This window comes from Globicephala melas, chromosome 2 (genome assembly GCF_963455315.2).
Source record: "Globicephala melas chromosome 2, mGloMel1.2, whole genome shotgun sequence".
NCBI classification, from domain to species: domain Eukaryota; kingdom Metazoa; phylum Chordata; class Mammalia; order Artiodactyla; family Delphinidae; genus Globicephala; species Globicephala melas.
In genome coordinates, this window is record NC_083315.2 from 76945150 (window position 1) to 76970919 (window position 25770).

The window sequence follows — 25770 nt, forward strand, 5'->3', positions numbered from 1 at the left end:
GATAAATAGGTGGACCACAGGGCATTTTAGAGCAGTGAAACTATTCTGCATGATATTGTAATGGTGGATACATGACATAATGCACTTGTCAAAATCCATGTAGACCTGCACAAAACAGTGAACTCTGATGTAAACTATGGACTATAATGAATAATGTATCAATATTGGCTCGTCAGCTGTAACAAATGTATGGTGCTAATCATAGTGGAAATTGTGTGGGTGTGAATGGAAGAGGGCACATATGGGAACTCTCTGTATTCTATCAATTTTTCCATAAACCTAAAACTGATCTAAAAAGCAAAGACTATTAATTAAAAAAAAATTTAGGCTAATTTTCTTCAGATAAAATCAGTTAATCGTTGCAATTGATTAAATTTGTCTTTGTTTTAGATGAACAGTCAGGCCAAAAATCTTTTTCTCTGGCAGACCCCCTATTAAATAGCATAAATTATTGTAGAATCTTTCTACAATACCCATGTGTGGACTAGACACAAGGAGCTACAACTAAAATTTCCTTTAGAGTCAAAGATCCTCAGTTAGAGTAGCAAAATAAATGAGAAGCATACATGTTTGCTAAAATACTTTGCAATGCTGCATGACATTTCACTATTAGGAATTAACAAATTCTAGGCTACTGAACCTGTTATATCCTGAACTGATCCTCATTTCTTACCCTCACTTCAAGGAGCCTAACACTTTGAGAAGATGGTTATGTCAAGAAATTTGCAGTAGGCTTCATCTCAAGTCAATTTATATACAACACCAAGAGGGTAACCTTCCTCTGTTCCTCTTAGACAGTGTTGCCAGTGAGTAGAGCAGTAGAGGTAACGCTGATATGCAATCATGTGACCAGTGACTCAAGGAGAGAGGGGAGCAAAAGGTTTGCAGCTCCCAAAAACTCTTTCAAGGCTCAACGGAAGCTTTTTACTCGTGCTGTGTATTCTTTTTCTCATGGTCTCAGTGTTTGCCACGTACAGTGGTCCTTGGGTATCGGCGGGGAACTGGTTCCGGGACCTGCCCTGGATACCAAAATCCACAGATGCTCAAGTCCCATATACAGCCCACGGTGCCCGTGGTTCTGCATCTGCAGATTCAACCAACCAGTGATCCTGTAGTACTGTATGTATCTATTGAAAAAAATCCCTGTATATGTAGACCTTTGCAGTTCAAACCCATGTTGTTCAAGGGTCAACGGTATATACCATTTAACCACAATTTCCTTCAAGGTGACTGTTGCATGTTTTAACTTGATTATGTATGGCTCGATTTTTAATCACTGTTTCTTCATTAGTACACTTTGTTCTTATTATAATGTCATTACCTTAAGGTAGAGGTCCCTTTGCTAGGGCAACCGGGAGTACAGTGTGAATACTCTATAACTGAGAACTTGAATTGTACTTTGTCAAGAATCCTATTGGTTTTATTCAGCTCCCCCTCACTATTGTGTTTAAAAGTGTGGCAACCATTCCACAAATCCTTCTTTTTGTCTCTCATAACTTCTGATGACCTACATGGCTTCCCCTTAGTTTATTTGTACTAACTGAATGCAGTGCTTCCCCCACCACCACATAATAGATTCCCTACCTGAATTACCCTTCTAATCATCCTAACACTCAAATTAGTACATTCTAAATATAATGTTAATCCTTCAATGGATATTTATTGAGCTATGCTATGTTCAGGGCTCTGTGCTAACCACATTTTGGTAAATTTAGACAATTAGTACTGCATTTAAACTACTGCTGTGTGTGATGTTATGAAATATTAATTGCATGTTTTAAGAAGAAAATAGTATTGATATATTTAACTGCCTGATGAAACAGATAATCTATATATCGATGAGTGACATACTTTGTGTATTTGATTAATGAGTAGTCTCAAAGTTACAAATATTTCCTTGCAAAAACTAATATCCTATTGTGATTTAGAAGTCCATTGTACATGATAGAGCTTACCTTCATCAAGTAACTAAACATTTAAAGATCAGATTTGTACCCTGTTAATGTTTCAAAGACATTTCTATTTATTGATGTGTGAGCATTTCAGATAAATAATGTTGACTTGAGTCTATGTTTGCAACCAAAGAATTTGTCATTTGGATGCCAAGCAATTAATTAGATTGTGTTAGGTGGATAAGGAAATGAAGAAATCATAATGTATCTAGACTTTAGAGAAGTCTTTTTGGAGAATTCCCTCATTATATTCTTATAGAAGGGTATAGAAATATTGGCAGTATATTAGTAAAATTAGTGCATTGGTAAATTGTTGAATGATTGTACTCAGAGTTTGCTGATCTAGGTCCACCTGGACAGATACTCTAGTAGTGCGTATCAGGGCTCTGCGTTCTCCCAGTCTTACTCAGCATTTTTATCTATGAAGTATTTGAAAATATGAAAGGCATTTTTATCCAATTTGTAAATGATGTCAACTGAAAAAGCACAATGTAAGACCTATGAGTTAAGTTTTATTTGGGGCAAAATGAGGGCTATAGCCTGGGAGACAGCATCCCAAATAGCTCAGAGGAACTTCTCTGAAGAGGTAGGGGGGAAGGTCAGTATTATAGGTGATTTTAGTGGAGGTGGATACATGCAGTCAAGTTTACTTTTTTTTTGTAAAAAGTAAACTTGACTGCTAGGCTCATGAAGGTTGCTGCTAGTCATGAGGAGCAGATGTCTCTGTGAATGATTTTAGTGTCTTACTGCATATGAGAAGATGCAAGTATTTGGGCTCATAAAATCTTCTCCTGAAAGTTTCTAACTATCTGAAGGCCTGTTCTGCTAGTTGTTCCCAGAGCACAGAGTGCCTCATTCCTGATCTCCACCCTGAACTCCTTTCAGGGTGTATTGAAGGTCAGTTACTGCAGTGGCTAGTGACTTAATCCTTGTAAAGGCAGATGGCAAGTGCCAATTTTTAGATAGCAATGACATGACTCTGGGTTATCGAATTACTAGACAAACATGTTGCATGGATATTTTGGAGAACAAAACCAAGAATTAAAAATTGTAGTCAAGACTGAGATCACAGGGATTAAAGGAAGGAAACTGGGTAGTAGCTTCTAGAAAATAAAGAAGGGAGAGAGGAAAATGTGAGAAAGGAAATTAGAGGTTTTCCACTCTAACTACTAATAATCTTTAAAATCAAACACTGATTTTGATTTAAAAAGGCAATTAATGCTGCAAAAAGTTTTGTTTTTCTTAATCATTTTCACCCATGAAATTAAACAGAGATAGTGGTTGTATCAGTTAGGAATTGCATTTGGATAACTGTAATAGAATCCCGGGTGGAGAAGAGGACACAGAGGCTTAGACAAATTAGTTTACTTTTCTGTCAGATAGCATGAGGTCATGAGTTAGGTAGCCCAGGGCTGGTGTGGTAGCTCTGTGGTCATAAAGAAGCAAGGCTCCTTCTCTTTTTCTGCTCTGCCATCCAGAGCATGTGTTATCTCATTGGCAAGACAGCTGGTGGACTTTGTCATCACATACTCTTATTAAGGACAGAAACCCACACATACAAAGGCCCTCTGACAAGAAAAAGCTCAGAGAAGTCCATTTTGGCCAAAGTTTGAAGAAGAAACCTGAAGGGCTAGATATATAAGCCTTTACAGGTCAGGTTGATGGTTTTAGGCTTTCTTTAAAGGCCAAAAGAAAACAGTGAATTCTTATCATTAAGGAAAGTTCTTCCAATATGAGACACCAGAGACCTAGTGTGCCAAGACCTGTCTAAAATGCTGAGACTGGACCAGGATAACAGAGAACCCCCTTCCTCCCACCTCCTGGCTAGTAAACAGGAGCAACAAAGAAGAGCAATCTGCTCGGGAGGAGACGAGTATGGAGAGAACCTCTGACATGCAGGAATACAGGGAAGGCCTAAAGGTAAGGGTGAGTCAGGAATGTTGAGAGAAGCAATCTGGAAGACCAACCCCCAACATAAGCACAAGATAACACAGGAGAAATTTGAAGACAGTGGTGCACTGAAGATAACCGAAGCAACACAAAGTTCAAATCCAGCTCAGCTTCTGACTATACAGAGTCAACCTCCTACATTCACTGTAGGAGAATAGGTGTGCTATTGCCAGGCATAGATATGACTTATCTGGGTCTCTGCTGTCTTACACATGATGTCTGGCATTCAATCAAAAAGTATGAGACACACACACAAAACCAAGAGAAAACACTGTAAAAAGTGTACAAAGGTGAAGCAGTCAACAGAACAAAACTCATATGACCCAGATGGTGAAACTATCAGAAAAATTTAAATACTATAATTAATATACTCAAGTCTCTAATGGAAAAGACAGACAATATATGTGAAAAGATGGGTATTTTTAGCTGAGAAGGTAGAAAGTATAAGAAAGAGATAATGGAAATATTAGATAAAAACAAAATAGTAATGAACATGAAGAATGCCTTTGACAGGCTCATCAGAAGACTTGACATAGCTGAGGAAAGAGTCAGAAAATTTGAAGATATGGCAATAAAAACTACCTAAAGTGAAACACAAAGATAGAAAGATTGGAGGAGGAAAAAGCAGAGCATTTGAGAACTTCATGACACTATCAAATCACCTAATATATGTGGAAACCTATGTATTGTGGATTTATATATGTAAATAAAATGTATGATAACAATAGCACAAAAGATGGGATGCAGGAATTGAAATTAAACTGTTGTAAACTGTATACACACACACACACATATACATATATATAGTAAATCTTAGGGCAATCACTAAAAAATAAAGAGGTATAAATAATAAGCTGATAATGAAAATAAAATGGAACTACAAAAATTAATCAAAAAGAAGCAAGAAAAAGAAGAGAAAATGAATCAATAACAGATGCAACAAATATTTTAAAATTTGCAAAATTGTAGATATCAATCCATGCATAATATCCATAATGATATGTAGATATAAATGGCATAAACACACCAATTAAAGGATGGTGATTGTCAGATTGAATAAAAAAGCAACACCCAACTATACACTATCTACAGGAAAGCCATTTTAAATATAAAGACACATTAAAAGTAAAAGCAAGGAGAAAGATATATTATGTAAACACTAGTTAAATAAAATCTGGACTGCCTACATTAATATCAAAAAGACTTCAGAACAAACACTATCACCAGGGAAAAAGAGGGTCATTTCAGAATGTTAATGTCAAAATACTTTTAGGACATAATAATCTTAAAGGTGTATACCTCTAGCAATAGAACTTTAAAACACATGCAGCAAAAAAAGAGCTGAAAAGAGAAATAAGCAAATCCACAGTTATTCTTGATGACCTCAATACTCCTCTCAGTAATTAATAAAGCAAATCGATAGAAATACAGTAACAATATAGAATACCTGAACAGCATTCTCAATCAACTTGACCTTATTGAACATCTCACCCAAAACATCAGAATACACATTCTTTTCAAGGACACATGAAACATTCACCAGAACAGACAGTATTCTGAACAATAAAACAAACCTCAATTTAAAAGATTTGAAATCATACAGAGTGTGTTCTCTGACCATAATGGAATTAAACTAGAAATCAATAACAAAAAGACACCTGGACAATCTGAAATGTTTGGAAAGTTAACAAAACGCCTCTAAATAATTCATGGGTCAAAGACGAAGTCTCTGAATATTCTGAATTGAACAAATGAGAATGCAGAACATATCATAATCTGTGGGAGGCAGCTAAAGCAGGGCTCAGAGGGAAATATAAATTATACATTTATATTTGAAAAGAAGAATGGTGTTAAAGATTTAAGCTTTCACCTTATGAAACTATAAAAAGAAGAGCAAATTAAACCCAAAGCAAACACAGAAGAAAATATGATGGTAAGAGCAGAAAACAATGGACTTGTAAATAAAAAAAAAAAAGAAAAAAAATTAATAAAACCAAAAGTTTGCTCTTTGAAAACATAAATAAAATTAATAAAACTCTAACTGATGAAGAACAATATTTCTTCAAAGTTATTTCTGGTAGGGCTTTCTCTTGTGTGCATAACAGTAATATAATTTCAATCATTTGTTCATTTAACAAATATTTATTTATCACTTACTATATTCCAAGCACTATTTTAAATGCTTGGGATACATTAGTGTTCAAAACAACAACAACAGGGCTTCCCTGGTGGCGCAGTGGTTGAGAGCCTGCCTGCCAATGCAGGGGACATGGGTTCGTGCCCTGGTCTGGGAAGATCCCACATGCCGCGGAGCGGCTGGGCCCGTGAGCCATGGCCGCTGAGCCTGCGCGTCCGGAGCCTGTGCTCCGCAATGGGAGAGGCCACAATAGTGAGAGGCCCGTGTACCGCAAACAAACAAACAAACAAAATTTCTGCTGACAGCCCAGTCAACAAGGTGTAATTAGAGGCTACTTTAAGAGAAGCTATACATAAGCCATGATTTTCGGAGAGTTCTTTTGGAAGTTGCTAGACTAACAGGGGATTAAATGCAAATAATAGTTACATCCTGGTTTCAAAGTGCTTTGTACTGTACACACCCTGTTGTCAATTTTACTTTTGTAGTAACTGGATTTATAAGACTCCCAAAAGACAGAAACATTGACAATATTCTCCCTATACACACACACGCATACACTTGCACAAGTCCCTTCTGATGTTAGAAAGCAATTTGAGTCTAAGGTGAGGTCTAAAAGCCCATTAGGGTTATCTATTTGCTATTATTCTCTTTGCATTTCAGTTTGGGAGGTTTTTATTGACATATCTTCAAGCTCACTGATTCTCTCTTCAGTGGTGTCCAGTCTTCTGATATCCTATTAAAGGCATTTCTCATTTGTTACAGTGTTTTTGATTTCTAGAATTTCCTTTGGATTCTTCCATTTCCATGTCTCTGCTTAAATTACTCTTTTGTTCTTGTATGTGGTCCACATTGTCTGTCAGATGCCTTAGTATATTAATCATAGTTATTTTAAATTCCTGTTTGATTCCACATGTGTGTGAGAGCTGAGTCTAGTTCTGATGCTTACTTTTCTTTTCAGACTGTGCTTTCCCTTGCCTCTTAACAATCTGCCTTTAGCCTTGTAATTTGTTGTTGAAAGATGGACACGGTATATTGGGTAACGGGAACTGAGGTAAACAGGGCTTTAGTGTGAGGTTTTTTTTTATTATATGGCTAGGAGTTAAGCTGTGTTTAATGTTTGCTGTAGCTGTAGGTTCCAGAGGCTTCAGATTCCTCTGTTTTTGTTTTTATCTCCTGTTGTCTTTGGATTCCCTAAGAATTCCTTGTCAGAGTGTGTTTTGAAGGACTTCCAGCTGTAATCAACTGTTATTACACTGGAGCATTGTTGGTGTGGTGATAAAGTGTGGGAAAGGGGAAGCATTTTATGGTTAAGTCTTTTGGTAGAGCTGTGTCCCTGGGCTGGGACCTTCACGCATATTTCTTAGATCCCCTTTGTCCACTTAGGTGAGACAGAAAGGCTGGAGGCAGAGAAATGTCCTTGCCCCAGCTAGAAGGAGGCTCTGGTAAAATCTTTTCCTCTGTAAAGTAGGCCTTTATTGTGGAGAAGGCTCTGGACATATTTCACAATGATTCTTCTTCTCAGCCTCCTGCCATGACCATGGGCGATCTTTTTCGGTTTTTCATTGTGAGAACCTGGTGAGATTCCTGGAGACAAAACCCAGAGAAGTGTGGAGGCCTCCCTAACATGGCAGCCCCCACTAGTTTCACTGATTCTAGTCCATACTCAGTCTCCAGCAATCCATCAAAATTACCATTTAATTATTCCTAATTCATGGCTTCAGGGGCTTCTGCTCCATGTAAGGAGGTTTTGACTGTGACTCTCTGGATTTACCTCTCCCCACATTTCAGGGTGATGGGTTGCCCTGTGACCTCAGTTTTATGATGAATGCAAGAAAAGTCATTAGTTTCGAGTTTATCCAGCTTTATCTGGTAGTAAGGGGGGAAGTGATAACTTCCAAGTTTTTTATATTTTGAAGCTGAAACCATAAGTCCTATTTTTAATTAATCTTTAAGCAGACATATTGCTACACAAGATGGACTTCAAATTAGCCCCAACTAAGCCAAGTTCACATGCTAACTACCTTAACATTTTTTTTTTTTTAGTTTGGACAAGAGTTCTCTAAATATGTCATCTCTAAAATCAATATATTTGACTAATTTCTCTGACCCATTCCTGTTCTTAAGTTCTTCCATTTAAAATGGACTTCAGTGTGTAACTTGCCAATAAAATAAACCTAACCAAAATCCTGCCATCATCTGTCTGCTCTCTCATTGGTACCTGGACCTTGTATTACATAGAATAAGATCCATGTGGCCCATATATTTTATTCCCTCAATTTACCAATAGCTTCTTTGGGTCCCCCACAGTGCACAGTTACTCAGCTAGGGAGACCGTGACCGTGCCTCCCACTGCTGAAACGAATGCCGTCATCAACCCTGCAGAACATGCATTGACGGTGCAGTAAGTACTGTGCACGGAAAGTGACTTTGGCCTCATGTCTTAGGAGTTTGCCGTATTTCTCTGTAAACAGTTTCCACACCTCAACTTGGCTCCCAACTCCACCAAACCGACAGATAGTGGCTTGAGGGAAATCTTGGCTCCTAACAGACTGCAAAGGGCCTGCCTCAGGACACATTTATACTCCCCCACCCCATCTCCTTAAAATTTATGGTAAAACAAAAACAAAAACAAAAACTTACGGAAGTAGCCGCCCTGCCAAGCCTCCCAAGAAGCTCAGCGCTCATTGGATAGGGCTGCGCCCAATGGGAGACGGCGGCCTTCGCGGGTGGCTGGCGCGCTGCGCCGGCAGTTGCCGGGAAACCGTATCAAAACCGGAGAGCTCTGCTGGCGTCTTGGTAAACCGCCTGAGTTGGTGGCCGCCAGAGCGAGCGAGGGGGAGTTTCGTCGGCCGAGATGGTGAGCCTGTCGGGGGGTCTCAAAACTAGTTGGTTGTCTATTGATTTAATTCTAGTTCAGAGCCAGCCTGCTTCTAAAAATGGATTTGAACTGCCCAATCTGAGAATAAAGTGGGAAACTCGTATTTGCTTTCAGAGACCTCAGGTGCTATTATTTAAGGGACTACTTGGTTGTCTATTGATTTAATTCTAGTTCAGAGCCAGCCTGCTTCTAAAAAAGGATTTGAAGTGCCCAATCTGAGAATAAAGTGGGAAACTCGTATTTTTTTCAGAGACCTCAGGTGCTGTTATTTAAGGGACGCTCCTGGTGGCTTCCAGCCTTTTTTCGCATTTCTCCACAGTATATTTAATCTGCCCGGTAAAAATCTTACTTGCCACACAAGTGGAAATTTGGGAAATGTTTAAGAACCGCTGAACAAATGAGTGGAAATGAAGGTCCAGGAGAGAGCGAATGAATAAATAGCAGCGGGTTGACCTATTAAATGTATATTGGAAAAACGTGACCTTTTTAAAAACATCTTTATTGGAGTATAATTGCTTTACAGTGTTGTGTTAGTTTCTGCTGTATAACAAAGTGAATCAGCTGTGTATACATATATCCCCATATCCCCTCCCTCTTGCATCTCCCTCCCACCCTCCCTATCCCACCCCTCCAGGTGGTCACAAAGCACTGAGCTGTTCTCCCTGTGCTATGCAGCTGCTTCCCACTAGCTATCTGTTTTACTTTTGGTAGCGTATATAAGTCCATGCCACTCTCTCATTTCGTCCCAGCTTACCCTTCCCCCTCCCCGTGTCCTCAAGTCCATTCTCTACGTCTGCATCTTCATTCCTGTCCTGCCCATAGGTTCTTCAGAACCATTTTTTTTTTAAGATTCCATATATATGTGTTAGCATATGGTATTTGTCTTTCTCTTTCTGACTTACTTCACTCCGTATGACAGACTCTAGGTTCAACCTCCTCACTACAAATAATTTCATTTCTTTTAATGGCAGAGTAATATTCAATTGTATATATGTGCCACATCTTCTTTATCGATTCATCTGTCGATGGACACTTAGGTTGCTTCCATGTCCTGGCTATTGTAAATAGTGCTGCTATGAACATTGTGGTACATGAACTCTTTTTGAATTATGGTTTTCTCAGGGTATATGCCCAGTAGTGGGATTGCTGGGTCCTATGGTAGTTCTATTTTTAGTTTTTTTAAGGAACCTCCATACTGTTCTCCATAGTGGCTGTATCAATTTACATTCCCACCAACAGTGCAAGAGGGTTCCCTTTTCTCCACACCCTCTCCAGGATCTATTGTTTGTAGATTTTTTGATGATGGCCATTCTGACTGGTGTGAGGTGATACCTCATTGTGGTTTTGATCTCCATTTCTCTAATGATTAGTGATGTTGAGCATCCTTTCATGTGTTTGTTGGCAATCTGTATATCTTCTTTGGAGAAATGTCTATTTAGGTCTTCTGCCCATTTTTGGTTTGGGTTGTTTGTTTTTTTCATATTGAGCTGCATGAGCTGTTTATATATTTTGGAGATTAATCCTTTGTCTGTTGATTCGTTTGCAAACATTTTCTCCCATTCTGAGGGTTGTCTTTTCGTTTTGTTTGTAGTTTCCTTTCCTTTGCAAAAGCTTTTAAGTTTCATTAGGTTTCATTTGTTTATTTTTGTTTTTATTTCCATTACTCTAGGAGGTGAGTCAAAAAAGATCTTGCTGTGATTTATGTCAAAGAGTGTTCTTCCTATGTTTTCCTCTAAGAGTTTTATAGTGTCCAGTCTTACGTTTAGGTGTTTAATCCATTTTGAGTTTATTTTTGTGTATGGTGTTAGGGAGTGTTCTAATTTCATCCTTCTACATGTAGCTGCAGCACCACTTATTGAAGACTGTCTTTTCTCCGTTGTATATCCTTGCCTCCTTTGTCATAGATTAGTTGACCAAAGGTGCGTGGGTTTATCTCTGGGCTTTCTATCCTGTTCCATTGATCTATATTTTTGTTTTTCTGCCAGTATCATATTGTCTCGATTACTGTAGCTTCGTGGCATAGTCTGAAGTCAGGGAGTCTGATTCCTCCAGCTCCGTTTTTCTTTCTCAAGATTGCTTTGGCTATTCGGGGTCTTTTGTGTCTCCAAACAAATTTTAAGATTTTTTGTTCTAGTTCTGTAAAAAATGCCATTGGTAATTTGATAGGGATTGCATTGAATCTGTGTATTGCTTTGGATAATATAGTCATTTTCACATTATTGATTCTTCCAATCCAAGAACATGGTATATCTCTCCATCTGTTTGTATTATCTTTAGTTTCTTTCATCAGTGTCTTACAGTTTGCTGCATACAGGTCTTTTGTCTTCTTAGGTAGGTTTATTCCTAGGTATTTTATTTGTTTTGTTGCAGTGGTAAATGGGAGTGTTTCCTTAATTTCTCTTTCAGATTTTTCATCATTAGTGTATAGGAATGCAAGAGATTTCTGTGCATTAATTTTGTATCCTGCTCCTTTACCAAATTCATTGATTAGCTCTAGTAGTTTTCTGGTAGCATCTTTAGGATTCTCTATGTATAGTATCATGTCATCTGCAAACAGTGACAGTTTTGCTTCTTTTCTGATTTGTATTCCTTTTATTTCTTTTTCTTCTCTGATTGGTGTGGCTAAAACTTCCAAAATTATGTTGAATAATAGCAGTGAGAGTGGGCAACCTTGTCTTGTTCCTGATCTTAGTGGAAATGTTTTCAGTTTTTCACTATTGGGAATGATGCTGGCTGTGGGTTTGTCATATATGGCCTTTATTATGTTGAGGTAAGTTCCCTCTATGCCTACTTTCTGGAGGGTTTTTATCATAAATGGGTGTTGAATTTTGTCGAAAGATTTTTCTGCATCTATTGAGATTACCATATGGTTTTTATCCTTCAATTTGTTAAAATGGTTTATCACATTGATTGATTTGCGTATATTGAAGAATCCTTGCACTCCTGGAATAAACCCCACTTGATCATGGTGTATGATCCTTTTAATGTGCTGTTGGATTCTGTTTGCTAGTATTTTGTGGAGGTTTTTTGCATCTCTGTTCATCAGTGATATTGGCCTGTAGTTTTCTTTCCTTGTGACATCTTTGTCTGGTTTTGGTATCAGTGTGATGGTGGCCTCCTAGAATGAGTTTGGGAGTGTTCCTCCCTCTGCTATATTTTGGAAGAGTTTGAGAAGGATAGGTGTTGGCTCTTCTCTAAATGTTTAATAGAATTCACCTGTGATGCCATCTGGTCCTGGGCTTTTGTTTGTTGGAAGATTTTTAATCACAGTTTCAATTTCAGTGCTTGTGACTGGTCTGTTTATATTTTCTATTTCTTCCTGGTTCAGTCTGGGAAGGTTGTGCTTTTCTAAGAATTTGTCCATTTCTTCCAGGTTGACATGACCAGCTTTTGAACCTCACTTTACAGCCAAATGGGAAGGGGTAGAGGGTGGAATGAGTAGGAATTCCCTCCGTAGTGGTAAAGAGCTGGGTCTATAGAGCTCAGCTGCACGTCTTTGAATTCTAGTATGGCTGTTTATTAGCTGAGGAAACTTGGGTCAAGTTGCTTTAATTTTCATGCCTCATATATAAGATGGGGAACACTAATAGTACCTGCTTCATTGATATATCATGTAGTTACCTACCACATTTGCTTTTTTATTATGATATATTTCTTTGAATTTAGGAAGGAAGCCTAAAGCCTTTCGTTTTTTACTGTTAACTATCTTCATTTCATTTGTTTCTGGGGCTACATCAATATATTAAAAAAAATTAGATCCTGGAGCACTAAAGTATGCTTTCCCCCTCCCCCCCCCCCATTTTAGGCTTCCAGAAGGAGAACTCTGAGCTCTAGTGAAAGGCATCAGAAATTAGTAGATGTAAACTATTGCAAACAAGTGCATGTCGAGGCACTACAAAGGCTGCAGAATCAAATCAGGGACCAAATGGTGCAGAATGAGAATGATGACCGGGCTGAGCGCAAAAGGTTCCTCCGATTATTACAGAATGAACAATTTGAGTTGGATATGGAAGAGGCCATTCAAAAGGTAAGTTTTACTATTCATTTTTACATCATTTTTTTCCTTCATTTTCTCTTTGGAAACAATGAAAGCCAACTGGAATTGAGTAGAGAGACTAAGTATCAGGCAAAGGATGCCTCCCAGTGAGTCAGCCCAGTATAGTGGGAAAGAGCTGGGGTTTTGGAGCTGGACTGTGTATCTTTGAGTCCTAGTACTACTATATGTTAGCTGTGGAACCTTGGGTAGTTTGCTTTTACTTTCTCTGTCCCATCTAGAAAGTGAGAAGAATAATAGTACCTACTTCATAGGATTGTTTTAGTAATTAATCAGTTAATACAGGCAAAGCCCTTAGAATAGTGCCTGGAAGAGTAAGCACTCAGGTTTTTTTTTTTCATAAATATGAAATTCATAATTACTAACTTCCACAGTTTTGTTCACATAAGTCTAATTCTGTTGCTTTCCCTAAAATTCTAAAGACAAAAATTTAAGAATACCTTTTTTGAATTTATTGAGATTAAACATGTACATTAAGCGGTAGAAAATGAACACTTATTTATTAGCTATGAATTTACTTGTATTTTTGATTTTTGAAATACTGCCTTGAAAAATTCAGGTATAATACGTAGGTATGTAACTACTAAAGTGTGGAGACAGTTTTTCAGTGCATATTTTAAGGGATGAGGGAGGTAGAAAAAGGGAAACCACCGAGAAAAGAAATGAGTTCTCATAAATGTGAAAAAGATGTTCTGATATTTCAGTATTTTTTGAGTGTCTGCTATATGTTCAACATTTTGTAATATATTGTGGGGAATGGCAAAACCAAGTTTTAAAAGTGGTATTCATCCTTCTGAGTTTCAAATTCCAGAAGCTTAGACATGACTTTCTAACCCTGAGCAAGAAGATCCTTGGGGATTAGATTTTTTTGCCTATTCTTTTTATTCTTATTTTTCTTTAATTTTAAAGAAAATCCCAGATATCATATCAACTCTCTCGTATACTTCAGTATACATCTTACAAAATATGGATTTATTTTTATATAGCAGCAGCATAGTGCCATTATCTTACCTGATAGAATTATCAATAAATTCAAGGTATCATTTAATACCATTCCATAATCAAATTTCTATGATTGTGTCAGAAGACTGCTTTTAGAGTTGGTTTGTTTTAATCAGATCCAAACAAGGTTTATCCAGTGTATTTGGTTATGTCAGGTCCCTTTTAATCTAAAACAACCCTTCCCTGTGCTTTTTTTGTTAACTTCATGTTTTTAACTTGTTAAAGAAGCTAGGCCAGTTGTTTAATAGGATATCCCACTTTCTGAATTTATCTATTTGCTTCCTCAGTGGTTCCTTTACTTTGTTCCGCTATCTCTTATATTTCCTCTAAATGGAAGTTAGCCCTAAGGGCAGGATTAGATTTAGGTACAACTCTTTTGGCTGTGACTCCATGGCAGTGCTATCTTTGTTATCTTATCCCACCAGCAGGCACATACTGGTGCTGATGTTGATGCTAATGTTGATTAGTGGGTTTAATGAGACAGCCTGGTTCCTCCATTGTAAAGATCCCCATCAAACTTTAATCTTTGGTTTCACCAATAAATCTTTTTCATTATTAGGGGTTGCAAAACACTGATTTTCTAATTTTGTTGTTCCTTTCACATTTAATTAGCTGCAATTCCTCTCTAAAGAACTTTCCCTCATCAACTAGCGTAATTTGGTACCCTGAGATATAGTTTTTACTGGAAAGGGAGATAAATAATTTTCAGAGTAAGAACTGGTGCCCTAGTCACTTCCATTGGTGTATGCCTATGTTGCTTTTTAAAATTTTATTTTCTTGAGCTTTGGACTTTTTCCCTTAAAAAAAATTTTTTTTTTGGAGTCATGGGCCTTTATATACTTGAATTAATTGTATTTATTATTCTTTTTCATGCTCAGATTGTCCTACATTTGGCCAGTGGATGCCCTTTTATTGCTTCTGTGTCCTTTTGACAAGGCTCCCTTTATTTGTGGTAGCTTTCTTGCTTTTTGTCAGAATACAGTGTTACAGGCTAGGGATGGTTAATTTTACGTGCCAGCTTGACTGGGCTGGGGGGTGCCCAGATATTTGGTCAGCCATTATTTTGGGTGTTTTTGGATGAGATTAGCATTTAAATTAATAGACTGAGTAAAGCAGATTTTTTTTTTTTTTCTGTATGCGGGGCTCTCACTGTTGTGGCCTCTCCCGTTGCGGAGCACAGGCTCCAGATGCGCAGGCTCAGCGGCCATGGCTCACGGGCCCAGCCGCTCCGCAGCATGTGGGACCCTCCCGGACTGGGGCATGAACCTGTGTCCCCTGCATCGGCAGGCGGACTCTCAACCACTGCGCCACCAGGGAAGCCCGAGTAAAGCAGATTTTGAACTGAAACAATTCTCACTGAGTTTCAAGCCTGCCAGCCTTCAGGCGGGAACTACACCAGTGGCTCTCAGGCCTTTGACCTTAGACTGGAACTAAACTATTGGCTGGCTTCTGTCTCCAGCTTTCCAACTCACCCTGCAGATCTTGGGACTTGCCTGCTTCCATAATTGCTTGAGCTGTTTCCTTATTATATTGTTTCTGTTTCTCTCGAAAACCCTAATACAAGGTTCATCTTGTAAATTTCTTGCTTCATACCTGGTATTGGCCATTGTACCAAGGAGTTCTATTATCATTTAGTGGAGACAATTTTGATTTTAGGTATGCTTATTACTCTTGGGTGTTAGATATGCTTATTATATTGGTTCCAGGTCTTTTCAGCAGATAGAACTTGGGCATATGCATATTTTTAACTTTTTGAGATAAGTTTAGTTTTACAGAATAGTTGCAAAAATAATACCCTTGACCTGACTTCCCTTTATGTCACCGCTAACATAATCATAGAATAATTATCAAAATGAAGAAATTAGCCTTGCCACAATACTATTAACTAAACTGTGAGATTTATTCAGATTTCATCAGTTTTTCCACTAACACCTTTTTGTTGTTGTTGTTGTTGTTCCAGTATCGCAAATTGCATTTAGTTGTCAGGTGTCCTTAGTCTCCTCTAAGTCTCCTCCATTCTGTGAGTTCCTCCCTTTTTTTTTCTTTCATGACTTTGACAATTTTGAAGACTATAGTTCATTTGTTATATTAGTTTTCTGTTGCTGTGTAACAAACTTCCACAAACTTAGTGGCTTAAAACAATATCCATTTATTACCTCACAATTTCTGTAGGTCAGAAGTCCAGGCATGGTGTAGCTGGATTGTCTGCTTGGTCTCACAAGGCTGAAATCAAGGTGTTGCCTGGGATGCATTCTCATCTGGATCTTGGGGCCTCTTCTTGGCCCGTTTAAGTTGTCAGCAGAGTTCATGTTCTTGTAGTTGTAAGCCTGAAGTTTTCATCTCCCAGAGGTTGCTGACATTCCCTGCCACGTGACCCTCTCTACACATGCAGTTTACTTGCTTTCTGGTACCACAAGATGTTCCAGGCTCAGCTTATTCTTCCCTTGCCTTGGAATCAACCAGTTCTCTAAGAAGACTTGGTTCCTTTTATTGGAAAATGGTATTTAGAAACCAAGGTCTGAATGATGGACATGTTCATTATTACTGGGGTTTTACTGCTCTACTCCCTCTAGGTGGAAAGAACTAGAAAACAAACTAGAAAATAACCATACACACACATCTGTGTTTACATTTGTGTGTCTATCTGCATGTATTTATTAATAAAAAAACCCATGAGCCTGAGTTGGTACTGCTGACTCCAATCTGCCACCACAGGGGTCATTTTAGTCTTTCTCCTTTCCTTATTTGTAATTGCATTCTCCCAACAAAAAGAAAGCTGGCTCTCATTATCTACAGTATATTTATTTATTCTTTCAACCTTAGAATACAAATAGCTTCAGAATTGCTAACCTGCACCCTTGTGAACAACAAATTTACTAACTACAATACAGACTTAGGTACAGTTCTTTGTGTCTTTAGCCTTGCAATATCTAGTCAAACTTTTTTCCAAAGTTACTTATGTCCACTCCTGCCTATCTCCTCCATTGTGGTTATTTGATTGATTTTTGTTTGGTTGGTTTTTTTGACTGATTTTTAATACAGTTAATTTGTTATAGTCTGCATTCCATTGTCCTCCCCAGTCTGATTGATTGTCCTCAATCAATCTGATTGATTTCTTTTTTTTCTAATGTTGAAATAATTACATATCCTTGGGAAGGTGCAAAGATAGTGCAGAGAGGTCCACTGTGCCCTTGGGCAGTTTCCCCCAACGGTTATATCTTACACAACTGTAATATGATATCAACCCTGTAAAATGTCATTGCTATGTTATGCGTATATATTTCTGTGTCATTTTATTACATGTGTAGATTTATGCAACCACCACCTCATTCAAGATACAGAACTAGGGCTTCCCTGGTGGTGCAGTGGTTGAGAGTCCGCCTGCTGATGCAGGGGACACGGGTTCGTGCCCCGGTCCGGGAAGATCCCACATGCTGCGGAGCGGCTGGGCCCGTGAGCCATGGCCGCTGAGCCTGCGCATCCGGAGCCTGTGCTCCGCAATGGGAGAGGTCACAACAGTGAGAGGCCCGCGTACAGCCAAAAAAAAAAAAAAGATACAGAACTATTCCATCACCACCAAGACCTTATTCATGCTACCTACCCCATTATTGTCACACACTTCCTTCAAACCCCACAATGACTGGCAATCACTAATTTGTTCTCCATCTCTATAATTTTGTTATTTCAGGAATCTTATTTTTTAAAAAAGATGTTATATAAACAGTCCTGCATGTGATTCCATACATATGTGGAATCATATGTCTATAACCTTTATTTATTTTTTTAAACATCTTTATTGGAGTATAATTGCTTTACAATTGCATTACAATGGTGTTAGTTTCTGCTTTATAACAAAGTGAATCAGCTATACATACACATGTATCCCCATACCTCCTCCCTCTTGCGTCTCCCTCCCACCCTCCCTATCCCACCCCTTTAGGTGGTCACAAAGCATCAAGCTGATCTCCCTGTGCTATGCGGCTGTTTCCCACTAGCTAGCTATTTTACATTTGGTAGTGTATATATGTCCATGCCACTCTCTCACTTCGTCCCAGCTTACCCTTCCCCCTCCCTGTGTCCTCAAGTCCATTCTCTACGTCTGTGTCTTTATTCCTGTCCTGCCCCTAAGTTCTTCAGAACCATTTTTTTTTTGTCTGTAACCTTTAGAATAGGCTTTTTTCACTCCACATAATGCTCTTGAGATTCATCCATGTTGTCGGATGTGTCAACAGTTGATTCCTTTTTATTATTAAGTAGTAGTACACAGCATGGATGTACTAGTTGATTTCATTTAAAATTTACATATTATAAAATTCGTTCTTTGTTATGTACAGTTCTATGGATTTTAGCAAATGCAGATTACTGTTTCCACCATCACAATGTCATACAAAGCAATCCATCACACCAAAAGTCCCCTCATGCTTCCCCTTTATAGTCAACCACTCACACCACCCCCCAATTCCTGGAAACAATTGATTTCTTTTTTGTCCAATAGGTTTATCTTTTCCATAGTATCATATAAATGGAATTATGTAATATGTCACCTTTTGGGTCTACTTCTTTCACTTAGCAAAACAAATTTAAGATTTTGTGTTGTTGCATGAATCATTCATTTTAATTGCTGAATGGTATAGTAGTATTCTATTATATGGAGGTACCACAGTTTGTTTATCCATTCACAGTATGAAGTAAATTTGAGTTGTTTACAGTTTTGGGCAAATGTGAATAAAACTGAATACAAACTTTTTTATGAACATAAATTTTCATTTCTCTTGGATAGATATCTGATAGTAGGATGGTTGGGTCATATGGTATGTGTAGGTTTCATTTTATAAGAAACTGCCAAATCATTTTCCAGAGTTACTGCACTACTTTGCATTTCCTCAAGTAATGTATAAGAATTCCAATGGCTTTGTGTCCACAGCAGTACCTGCTGTTGCTTTTTGTTCATTGAAATTTTTATTGAGATAATTATAGATTCATATGAAGTTGTAAGAAAAATACATAAAGTTCCTATATATCCTGTACCCAATTTCTCCCAATGGTACATCTTGCAAAAGTATAGTACAATATCACAAACAAGATATCAACAGTGATGCAATTCACCAGTCTTGTTCAGATTTCCTCAGTTTTATTTGTGTGTGTGTGTGTGTGTGTGTGTGTGTGTGTTTAGTTCTATACAGTTTATAACACGTGTAGCTTTGTATATATAATACCATAGCCAAGATCCAGAGGAGTTCCATGATCACAAGGATCCCACGTTTTGTCCTTCTATGTACATACCCTTCTCTTTCTTGTCTATCCCTACCTCATCCTTAACTGTAGAAATCACTAATATGTTCTCCATTTCTATAATTTTGTCACTTAAAGAACATTACATGTACAACTCATCAGTAAAATGAGCAAAGGATTTCAATAGCCATTTCTCCCAAGAAGATATACAAGTGAGCAATAAGCCCAAAAAGCAATGCTCAACATCATTAATCATTAGGGAGATGCAAATCAAAACCACAGTGAGATAACCACTTCAGACCCACGAGGACTGCTGCAGTTGGAGGAAAAAAAAAAGGAAAATAAGTGTTGGAACCCTTGTACATTGCTGCTGGAAATGTAAAATGGTGTAGTGGCTGTACAGAACTGTTTGGTAGTTCCTCAAAAAGTTAAGCATAGTTACTATATTACATAGCAGTTACACTCCTAAGCATATGACCAAGATAATTGAAAATCTATGTCCACACAAAAACTTTTACACAAATGTTCATAGCAGCATTAATCATGATAGCCAGATAAGTGGAAACAACCCAAATGCCCATCAGCTTGTGAATGGATAAGCAAAATATGTTATATCTGTACAATTGTATATTATGCAGCCATAAAAAGGTATGCATTACTGATATGTACTGCGACATAGGTGAACGTTGAAAGCATTATGCTAAATGAAAGAAGCCAAACACAAAAAGGCCACATATTGTATGATTTCTTTTCAATGAAATATCTAGAATAGGCAGATTCACACAGATAGGAAGTAGATTAGTGGTTGAGGGGTAAGTGGAATGGTGAGTGACTGCTAACAGGTATGGGGTTTCTTTTTCGGGTGATAAAAATGTTCTGTAATGTTAAAAACTTACATCCACACACAAAACTGCACATGGATGTTTATGGCAGCTTTATTCATAATTGCCGAAACTTGTAAGCAACTAAGATGTCCTTCAGTAGGTGAATGGATAAATAATCCACAAAATAGAATATTATTATTCAGTGCTAAAATAAATGAGCTATCAAGCCATGAAAAGACATGAAAGTGAAAGAAGCCAATCTGAAAAGCTACATAATGTATGATTTCAACTATATGACATTCTGGAAAAGGCAAAACAATGGGGTTAGTGAAAAGTTCAGTGGTTTCCAGGGGTTTTGGAGAGGGTGGGATGAATAAGCAGAACAAAGAGGATTTTTAGGGCAGTGAAACTACTCTGTATGATATTGTAATGGTAGGTATATATGTCATCATACAGTTGTTTAAACCCATAGAATATATAACACCAAGAATGAACAGTAAGGTAAACTATGGACTTTGGGTGTTAATGATGTGTCAGTGTAGGTTTACTGATTGTAACAAATGTCCCCTCTGGTGTGGGATGTTGATAAGGGGCTGTGCATGTGTGTGGGCAGAGTGTTTATTGGGAACTCTGTTCTTGTCAGTTTTGCTGTGAACCCAATACTGCTCCAAATAGTAGTCTATTAAAAAAAAAAAAGTTCTGGAACTAGGTAGTGGTGTTGGTTGCACAACATAGTGAATGTACTAAAAAACTGCTGAGTCGTGAATTGTGAAATGTGAATTTTATGCTGTGTGAATTATGTTTCAGCTTTAAAATAGAACATGTTCCAAGAACATTATATAAATAGGATCAAACAGTATGTAACCTTTTGGGATTGGATTTTTTCACTCAGCATAATTCCTGGAGATTCATCCAGATTGTAGTTTGTATGAATACTCATTCTTTTTTGTTGCTGAGTGGTGTTCCACAGTATGGATATACCACAGTTTATTTGACCATTCACCTGTTGAAGGATGTCTGGGTATTTTCAGTTGGGTATTTTGAATAAATCTGCTGTAAACATTTGGGTACAGGTTTTTTTAATAAACATAAATTTTCATTTCTCTGGGAGAAATGCTTAAGAGTACAACTGTTGAGTTGTATTGTAAAATCTATTTTCCAGAGTAGCTATACCATTTTACATTCCCACCCAGTGAATAATGCTGTTTCTCACCAGCATTTGTTTTTGCTGCTACTTTTTGTTTTAGCCATTCCAGTAGGTATGTAGTGATATATAATTGTAGTTTTAACTTGAATTTCCTGATGTCTAATGATATTGAACATCTTTTCATGTGCATATTCTTTCCTAAATACAGAATTTAATCAAGTCTCTAGATCTTTCTACCATTTTATAGGAAATACAAAAGAGAAACAAGATATCCTGGTGAAGCAATCAGTCGAATTCAGAATGTGAGACATTCTGTGGGACATATGTCCTAATTTCCACAACAAATCAGTGTGCTGGCGGGGGGTAGTCTGTGAGGAGACTGTTAAAAAATAAAAGAGACTTAATAGAAATCATAACTAGATACAATATATGGACCTTGTTTGGATTTTGATTTGAACAAACCAAAAAAAAAAGATCTTCGAGACAGCTGGGGAAATCTAAATATGGAAAAGTTATTAGACCTTACTAAGGAATTATTGTTAATTTATTTCAGTTTATTACTTGTATGGTTATATAAGAAGAAATTCTTGTCAGGTAGAGATCAATATTGAATTATTTACATGGTAATGATATATCTAGGATTTGTTTTTAAATACTCTAGTAAAAAAATATATATATAGGAAAAAGTGGGAGTGGAGTGGAAGAGTAGAGAAAAAAGATTGGCAAAATACTGATAATTTTTGAAGATGAGTGATGGCTACCTGAGGGAGTGTTTCAGTATTCTTCTTACTTTTGGTGATGTTTGAAAATTTCCATGAAAAAATGTTCAGAAAAAAAAAACATTCAGATAAAATGTTCAGAAATTTTCCGTGATAAAATGTTCAGAACATTTTCCAGATAAAATGTTCAGAAAAATTATTTATTGAAATTATATTTTGTATTTTAAAACATAAACAGTTGACTGCTCAGAAGGTACTTGTAGTTTTTTGCTATAAAACAAATTCAACCTTAATGAAAAAAAATCTGGTTCTGGGGGACAAATGACTAAAGTTATTTATTTTTTTATTTAGGCAGAAGAAAACAAAAGATTGAGGGAGCTCCAGCTTGAACAAGAAGAAAAATTAGCTATGGAATTGGCAAAACTTAAACATGAAAGTCTAAAGGATGAAAAGATGAGGCAACAAGTAAGAGAAAACAGGTATCTTGGCTTCCAAAAATTTCATTTATTTAGTCTTTTTGGCCACTTAAAAAAATTTTTTTTTTTGCATTAGGTCCTTGGTTATCTATTTTAAATATAGCAGTGTGTACATGTCAATTCCAAACTCCCAATCTACACCTCCCCTCTGCCATTCCCCCCTGGTAATCATAAGCTAATTCCCTGAGTCTCTGAGTCTGTTTCTGTTTTGTAAATAAGTTCATTTGTATCATTTTTTTTTTAGATTCTGCATATAAGTGATATATGATATTTGTCCTTCTCTGTCTGACTTACTTCACTTATCTTTAAACTTTTATGTAATGCTTAGCATCTGAGAGTGAGATTTCTTTCTTTATGTCATTGTACTTAGTTAATATTTTGACTAGAAATACTGCTTTAAATCCTATATATATGTTCATCTGAGAAAAGAGGTAATATTCTTAGAAATACAGTGTTAATATTTAAGGTGAAAATCAGTATCAATTCCCTCTTCTCTAAAGATAATTTTTAAAATGACCTCTTATAAAAAATAGACTCATGAATTCTACTTATAAGAAAAATCTTAGGTGATACCTAATTTAATTTTATGCCCCTACATAAATTTCCTACAGTATTTCTGGAAGGTGACTGGTCAGCTGTGGTTTAGCACATTCAGTGACTGCCATAGGAACTTTTTCATTCAGCCCTATCTTTGAATAATCCTTTTTTCCCTATTGTTTCAAAATTAATTTCCCTGTAATATCCAGGCATTTATCTTAGTTCTGCTATCTGATTGAAAAAGAAATAAATTGAGTTTTTCTTTAGGATATCTCTTCATATTTATGAATCCACTAAACATTTCCTTCTGTAAGTTAAATGTCCCTTATTCCTTCATTTGTTCCTCAGATAACATGATTTCAAGCTTCTTTACCATCCTGGTTCTCTTCTGTAGATGTAATGTAGATTTTTAGTATTCCTTAACAAAATATTGCCCCCACAATTATGTTTAATACTCTAGGGTACTGTTTATTTTATTTAATTTTTTAAAAAATATTTATTTATTTATTTGGTTGCACCGGGTCTTAGTCGTGGCAGGCAGGCTCCTTAGTTGCAGAGCACCGGCTCCTTAGTTGCAGCATGTTGTCTTCTTAATTGTGGCATGTGGGCTTCTTAGTTGTGGCATGTGAACTCTTAGTTGTGGCATGCATGTGGGATCTAGTTCCCTGACCAAGGACTGAACCCAGGCCCCCTGCATTGGGAGCATGGAGTCTTATCCACTGCACCACCAGGGAAGTCCCTAGGGTACTGTTTAGTACTTCTAATAGTGAGACTATTAACCACATTGTTCTAGAATATGTTTCTTAATGTTGCCTCATATAGAATTACTTTTCAGTGGCAGCCTATCACACTATTGATTAAAACTCAGACTAACTAAATGCCCATTCTGTACTTATGTAGTTGAATATATTAGGAATTTACTTTGATAGTTGTTACATTTTATCTTTAACTGAGCAAGGCTTCTATAGAATATTATATAACCCATGGATGAGCTCCAGAGATTTTGAGCCCATTAAATTATATATGTATGTTTGGCAAATGTACCCATGTGTATTTTTCTGTGTCCACAACTTTTATCACATTCTCTAAGGGATTACTAATTCTTAGAAGAAAAAAAAAGATTTAAAATTGCTGCTAATGTCTTCGTATTGCTCTAGTCTCAAACTGTCTTTTTTGATCTTAATTCTGCAATTATTGTTAGCTATCACTCACACTTTTATGTTTTCTGAAGATGAAATAAATGTTTCATATATCTTTGTCTGATTCACTGATAAAAGATTTAAATATAGGACCTATCTAGCAATTGAAGGCTAGGTGATTCAGATAAAAGCTCCCTCTCAGAGAAGACTGTCTAGAGAAAGTAAAATAATAAGATATGGGAGAGGAAGGAAACCAGAATGGTGAGCCTGGCATTTGTAGCTGCATTTCTCCTGGAAGTTTCTGCAGATGGCAAAAGTATGGCTGAGAGTAAACAAGTGAAGCAGAGCTTGGCCAGTAAGCATATATATAGTAAGGTGTTCAACATCATTCTACACGCTGTATGCTTAAGAGTTGTGTACTTTGGTGTATGTTTTACTTTAATAATCCAGAATTTAATTAGATTTTATTAGATAGAAACAGATGAAGAGATACTGTGCAGTTTAGTGGAAAATATCCACAATAAGCATAGAGAGACAAAAGGGTAGAAAAATACAAAAGAGAACTTAAAAGAGATAAGGGCTGTGCTGGAAAGTGCTACCACAGGCGTCCCCAACCTCCGGGCTGTGGACCAGTACCGGCCCACTCCCTTTTAGGAACCAGGCCACACAGCGGGAGGTGAGCGGCGGGCAAGTGAGTGAAGCTTCACCTGCCGCTCCCCATCGCTCACATTACCGCCTCAACCATTCCCCCCACCCCTCACCCTCTGTGGAAAAATTGTCTTCCACAAGACCAGCTGGTCCCTGGTGCCAAAAAGGTTGGGGACCGCTGTTCTACCAGATGTATAATTTTCATTCTGGTAGTAGAAATGAAAGTGGATGATGCAGAAGCAGTATTCAAAGAGATACAGTCTGAGAATTTCAAAAATAAAAAAGGCATAAAGCCACAAAGACACAGTAAATAATTAAAAATACATCATGCTCATCCTAGTCAAACTTCAGAAATCTAACAATAAAGAAAATCATAAAAATCACAAAAGTAGCCACACAAAAACGACTACTGCCTTCAAAAGAGCAACAGTGAGAAGTATGACTGAACTTTGAGCAGCAACATTAGAAACTAGAAGACTGGATTTAAAGGACTGAAAGAAAATTTAGTAATCTATACATTGTGGAAAGTTTCTTCAAACATAAGGCAAAAGTCGTTCTTGAGTATTCTTTCAAATAGAGTATGTTTCCTCTCAGCAGTGTCAAAACTGCTAAGAGTTTTTAATTTTGTGCATAAGCCGTGGTAAAATTTTGACTGACATGCAGAAATGGACCATTTTCTGATCAGTGTATTCATCTGGAAATTGGCAGGTCTAAATTGAAGGAAATGTTTGCTGTGGTGCTTGAAATGTATCCAAAGTAATTAAAAATCACCTATATCATGATTAGGCTCTTTAAACTTAAAAGAAATTAATTTTTAAAACCCAGGGTAGGGCTTCCCTGGTGGCACAGTGGGTGAGAGTCCGCCTGCTGATGCAGGGGACACGGGTTCGTGCCCCGGTCTGGGAGGATCCCACATGCCGCGGAGCGGCTGGGCCCATGAGTCATGGCCACTGAGCCTGCGTGTCCGGAGCCTGTGCTCCGCAATGGGAGAGGCCACAGCAGTGAGAGGCCCGTGTACTGCAAAAAAAAAAGAAAAAAAAAAAAACCCAGGGTAAATTTTTAAAACTCAGTGAAA

The 25770-nt window shown here is 37.4% G+C and overlaps 1 protein-coding gene across 2 annotated transcripts in view; it reads left to right on the forward strand.

The window, feature by feature from the left end:
- Positions 1-25770, forward strand: part of MNS1 (meiosis specific nuclear structural 1) — an 85182-nt gene that overhangs the window by 19295 nt on the left and 40117 nt on the right. Inside the window, exons 1-3 of one of the 2 annotated variants that reach the window (XM_030878764.3) lie at positions 8761-8896; positions 12723-12944; positions 22247-22374. In XM_030878764.3, the coding sequence (XP_030734624.1) occupies positions 8894-8896; positions 12723-12944; positions 22247-22374 (353 nt within the window). In that variant the 5' untranslated portion in view covers positions 8761-8893. Of the gene's footprint in view, positions 1-8760; positions 8897-12722; positions 12945-22246; positions 22375-25770 lie in introns of those variants that run through there. The other variant, XM_030878766.3, reaches the window with a different exon arrangement.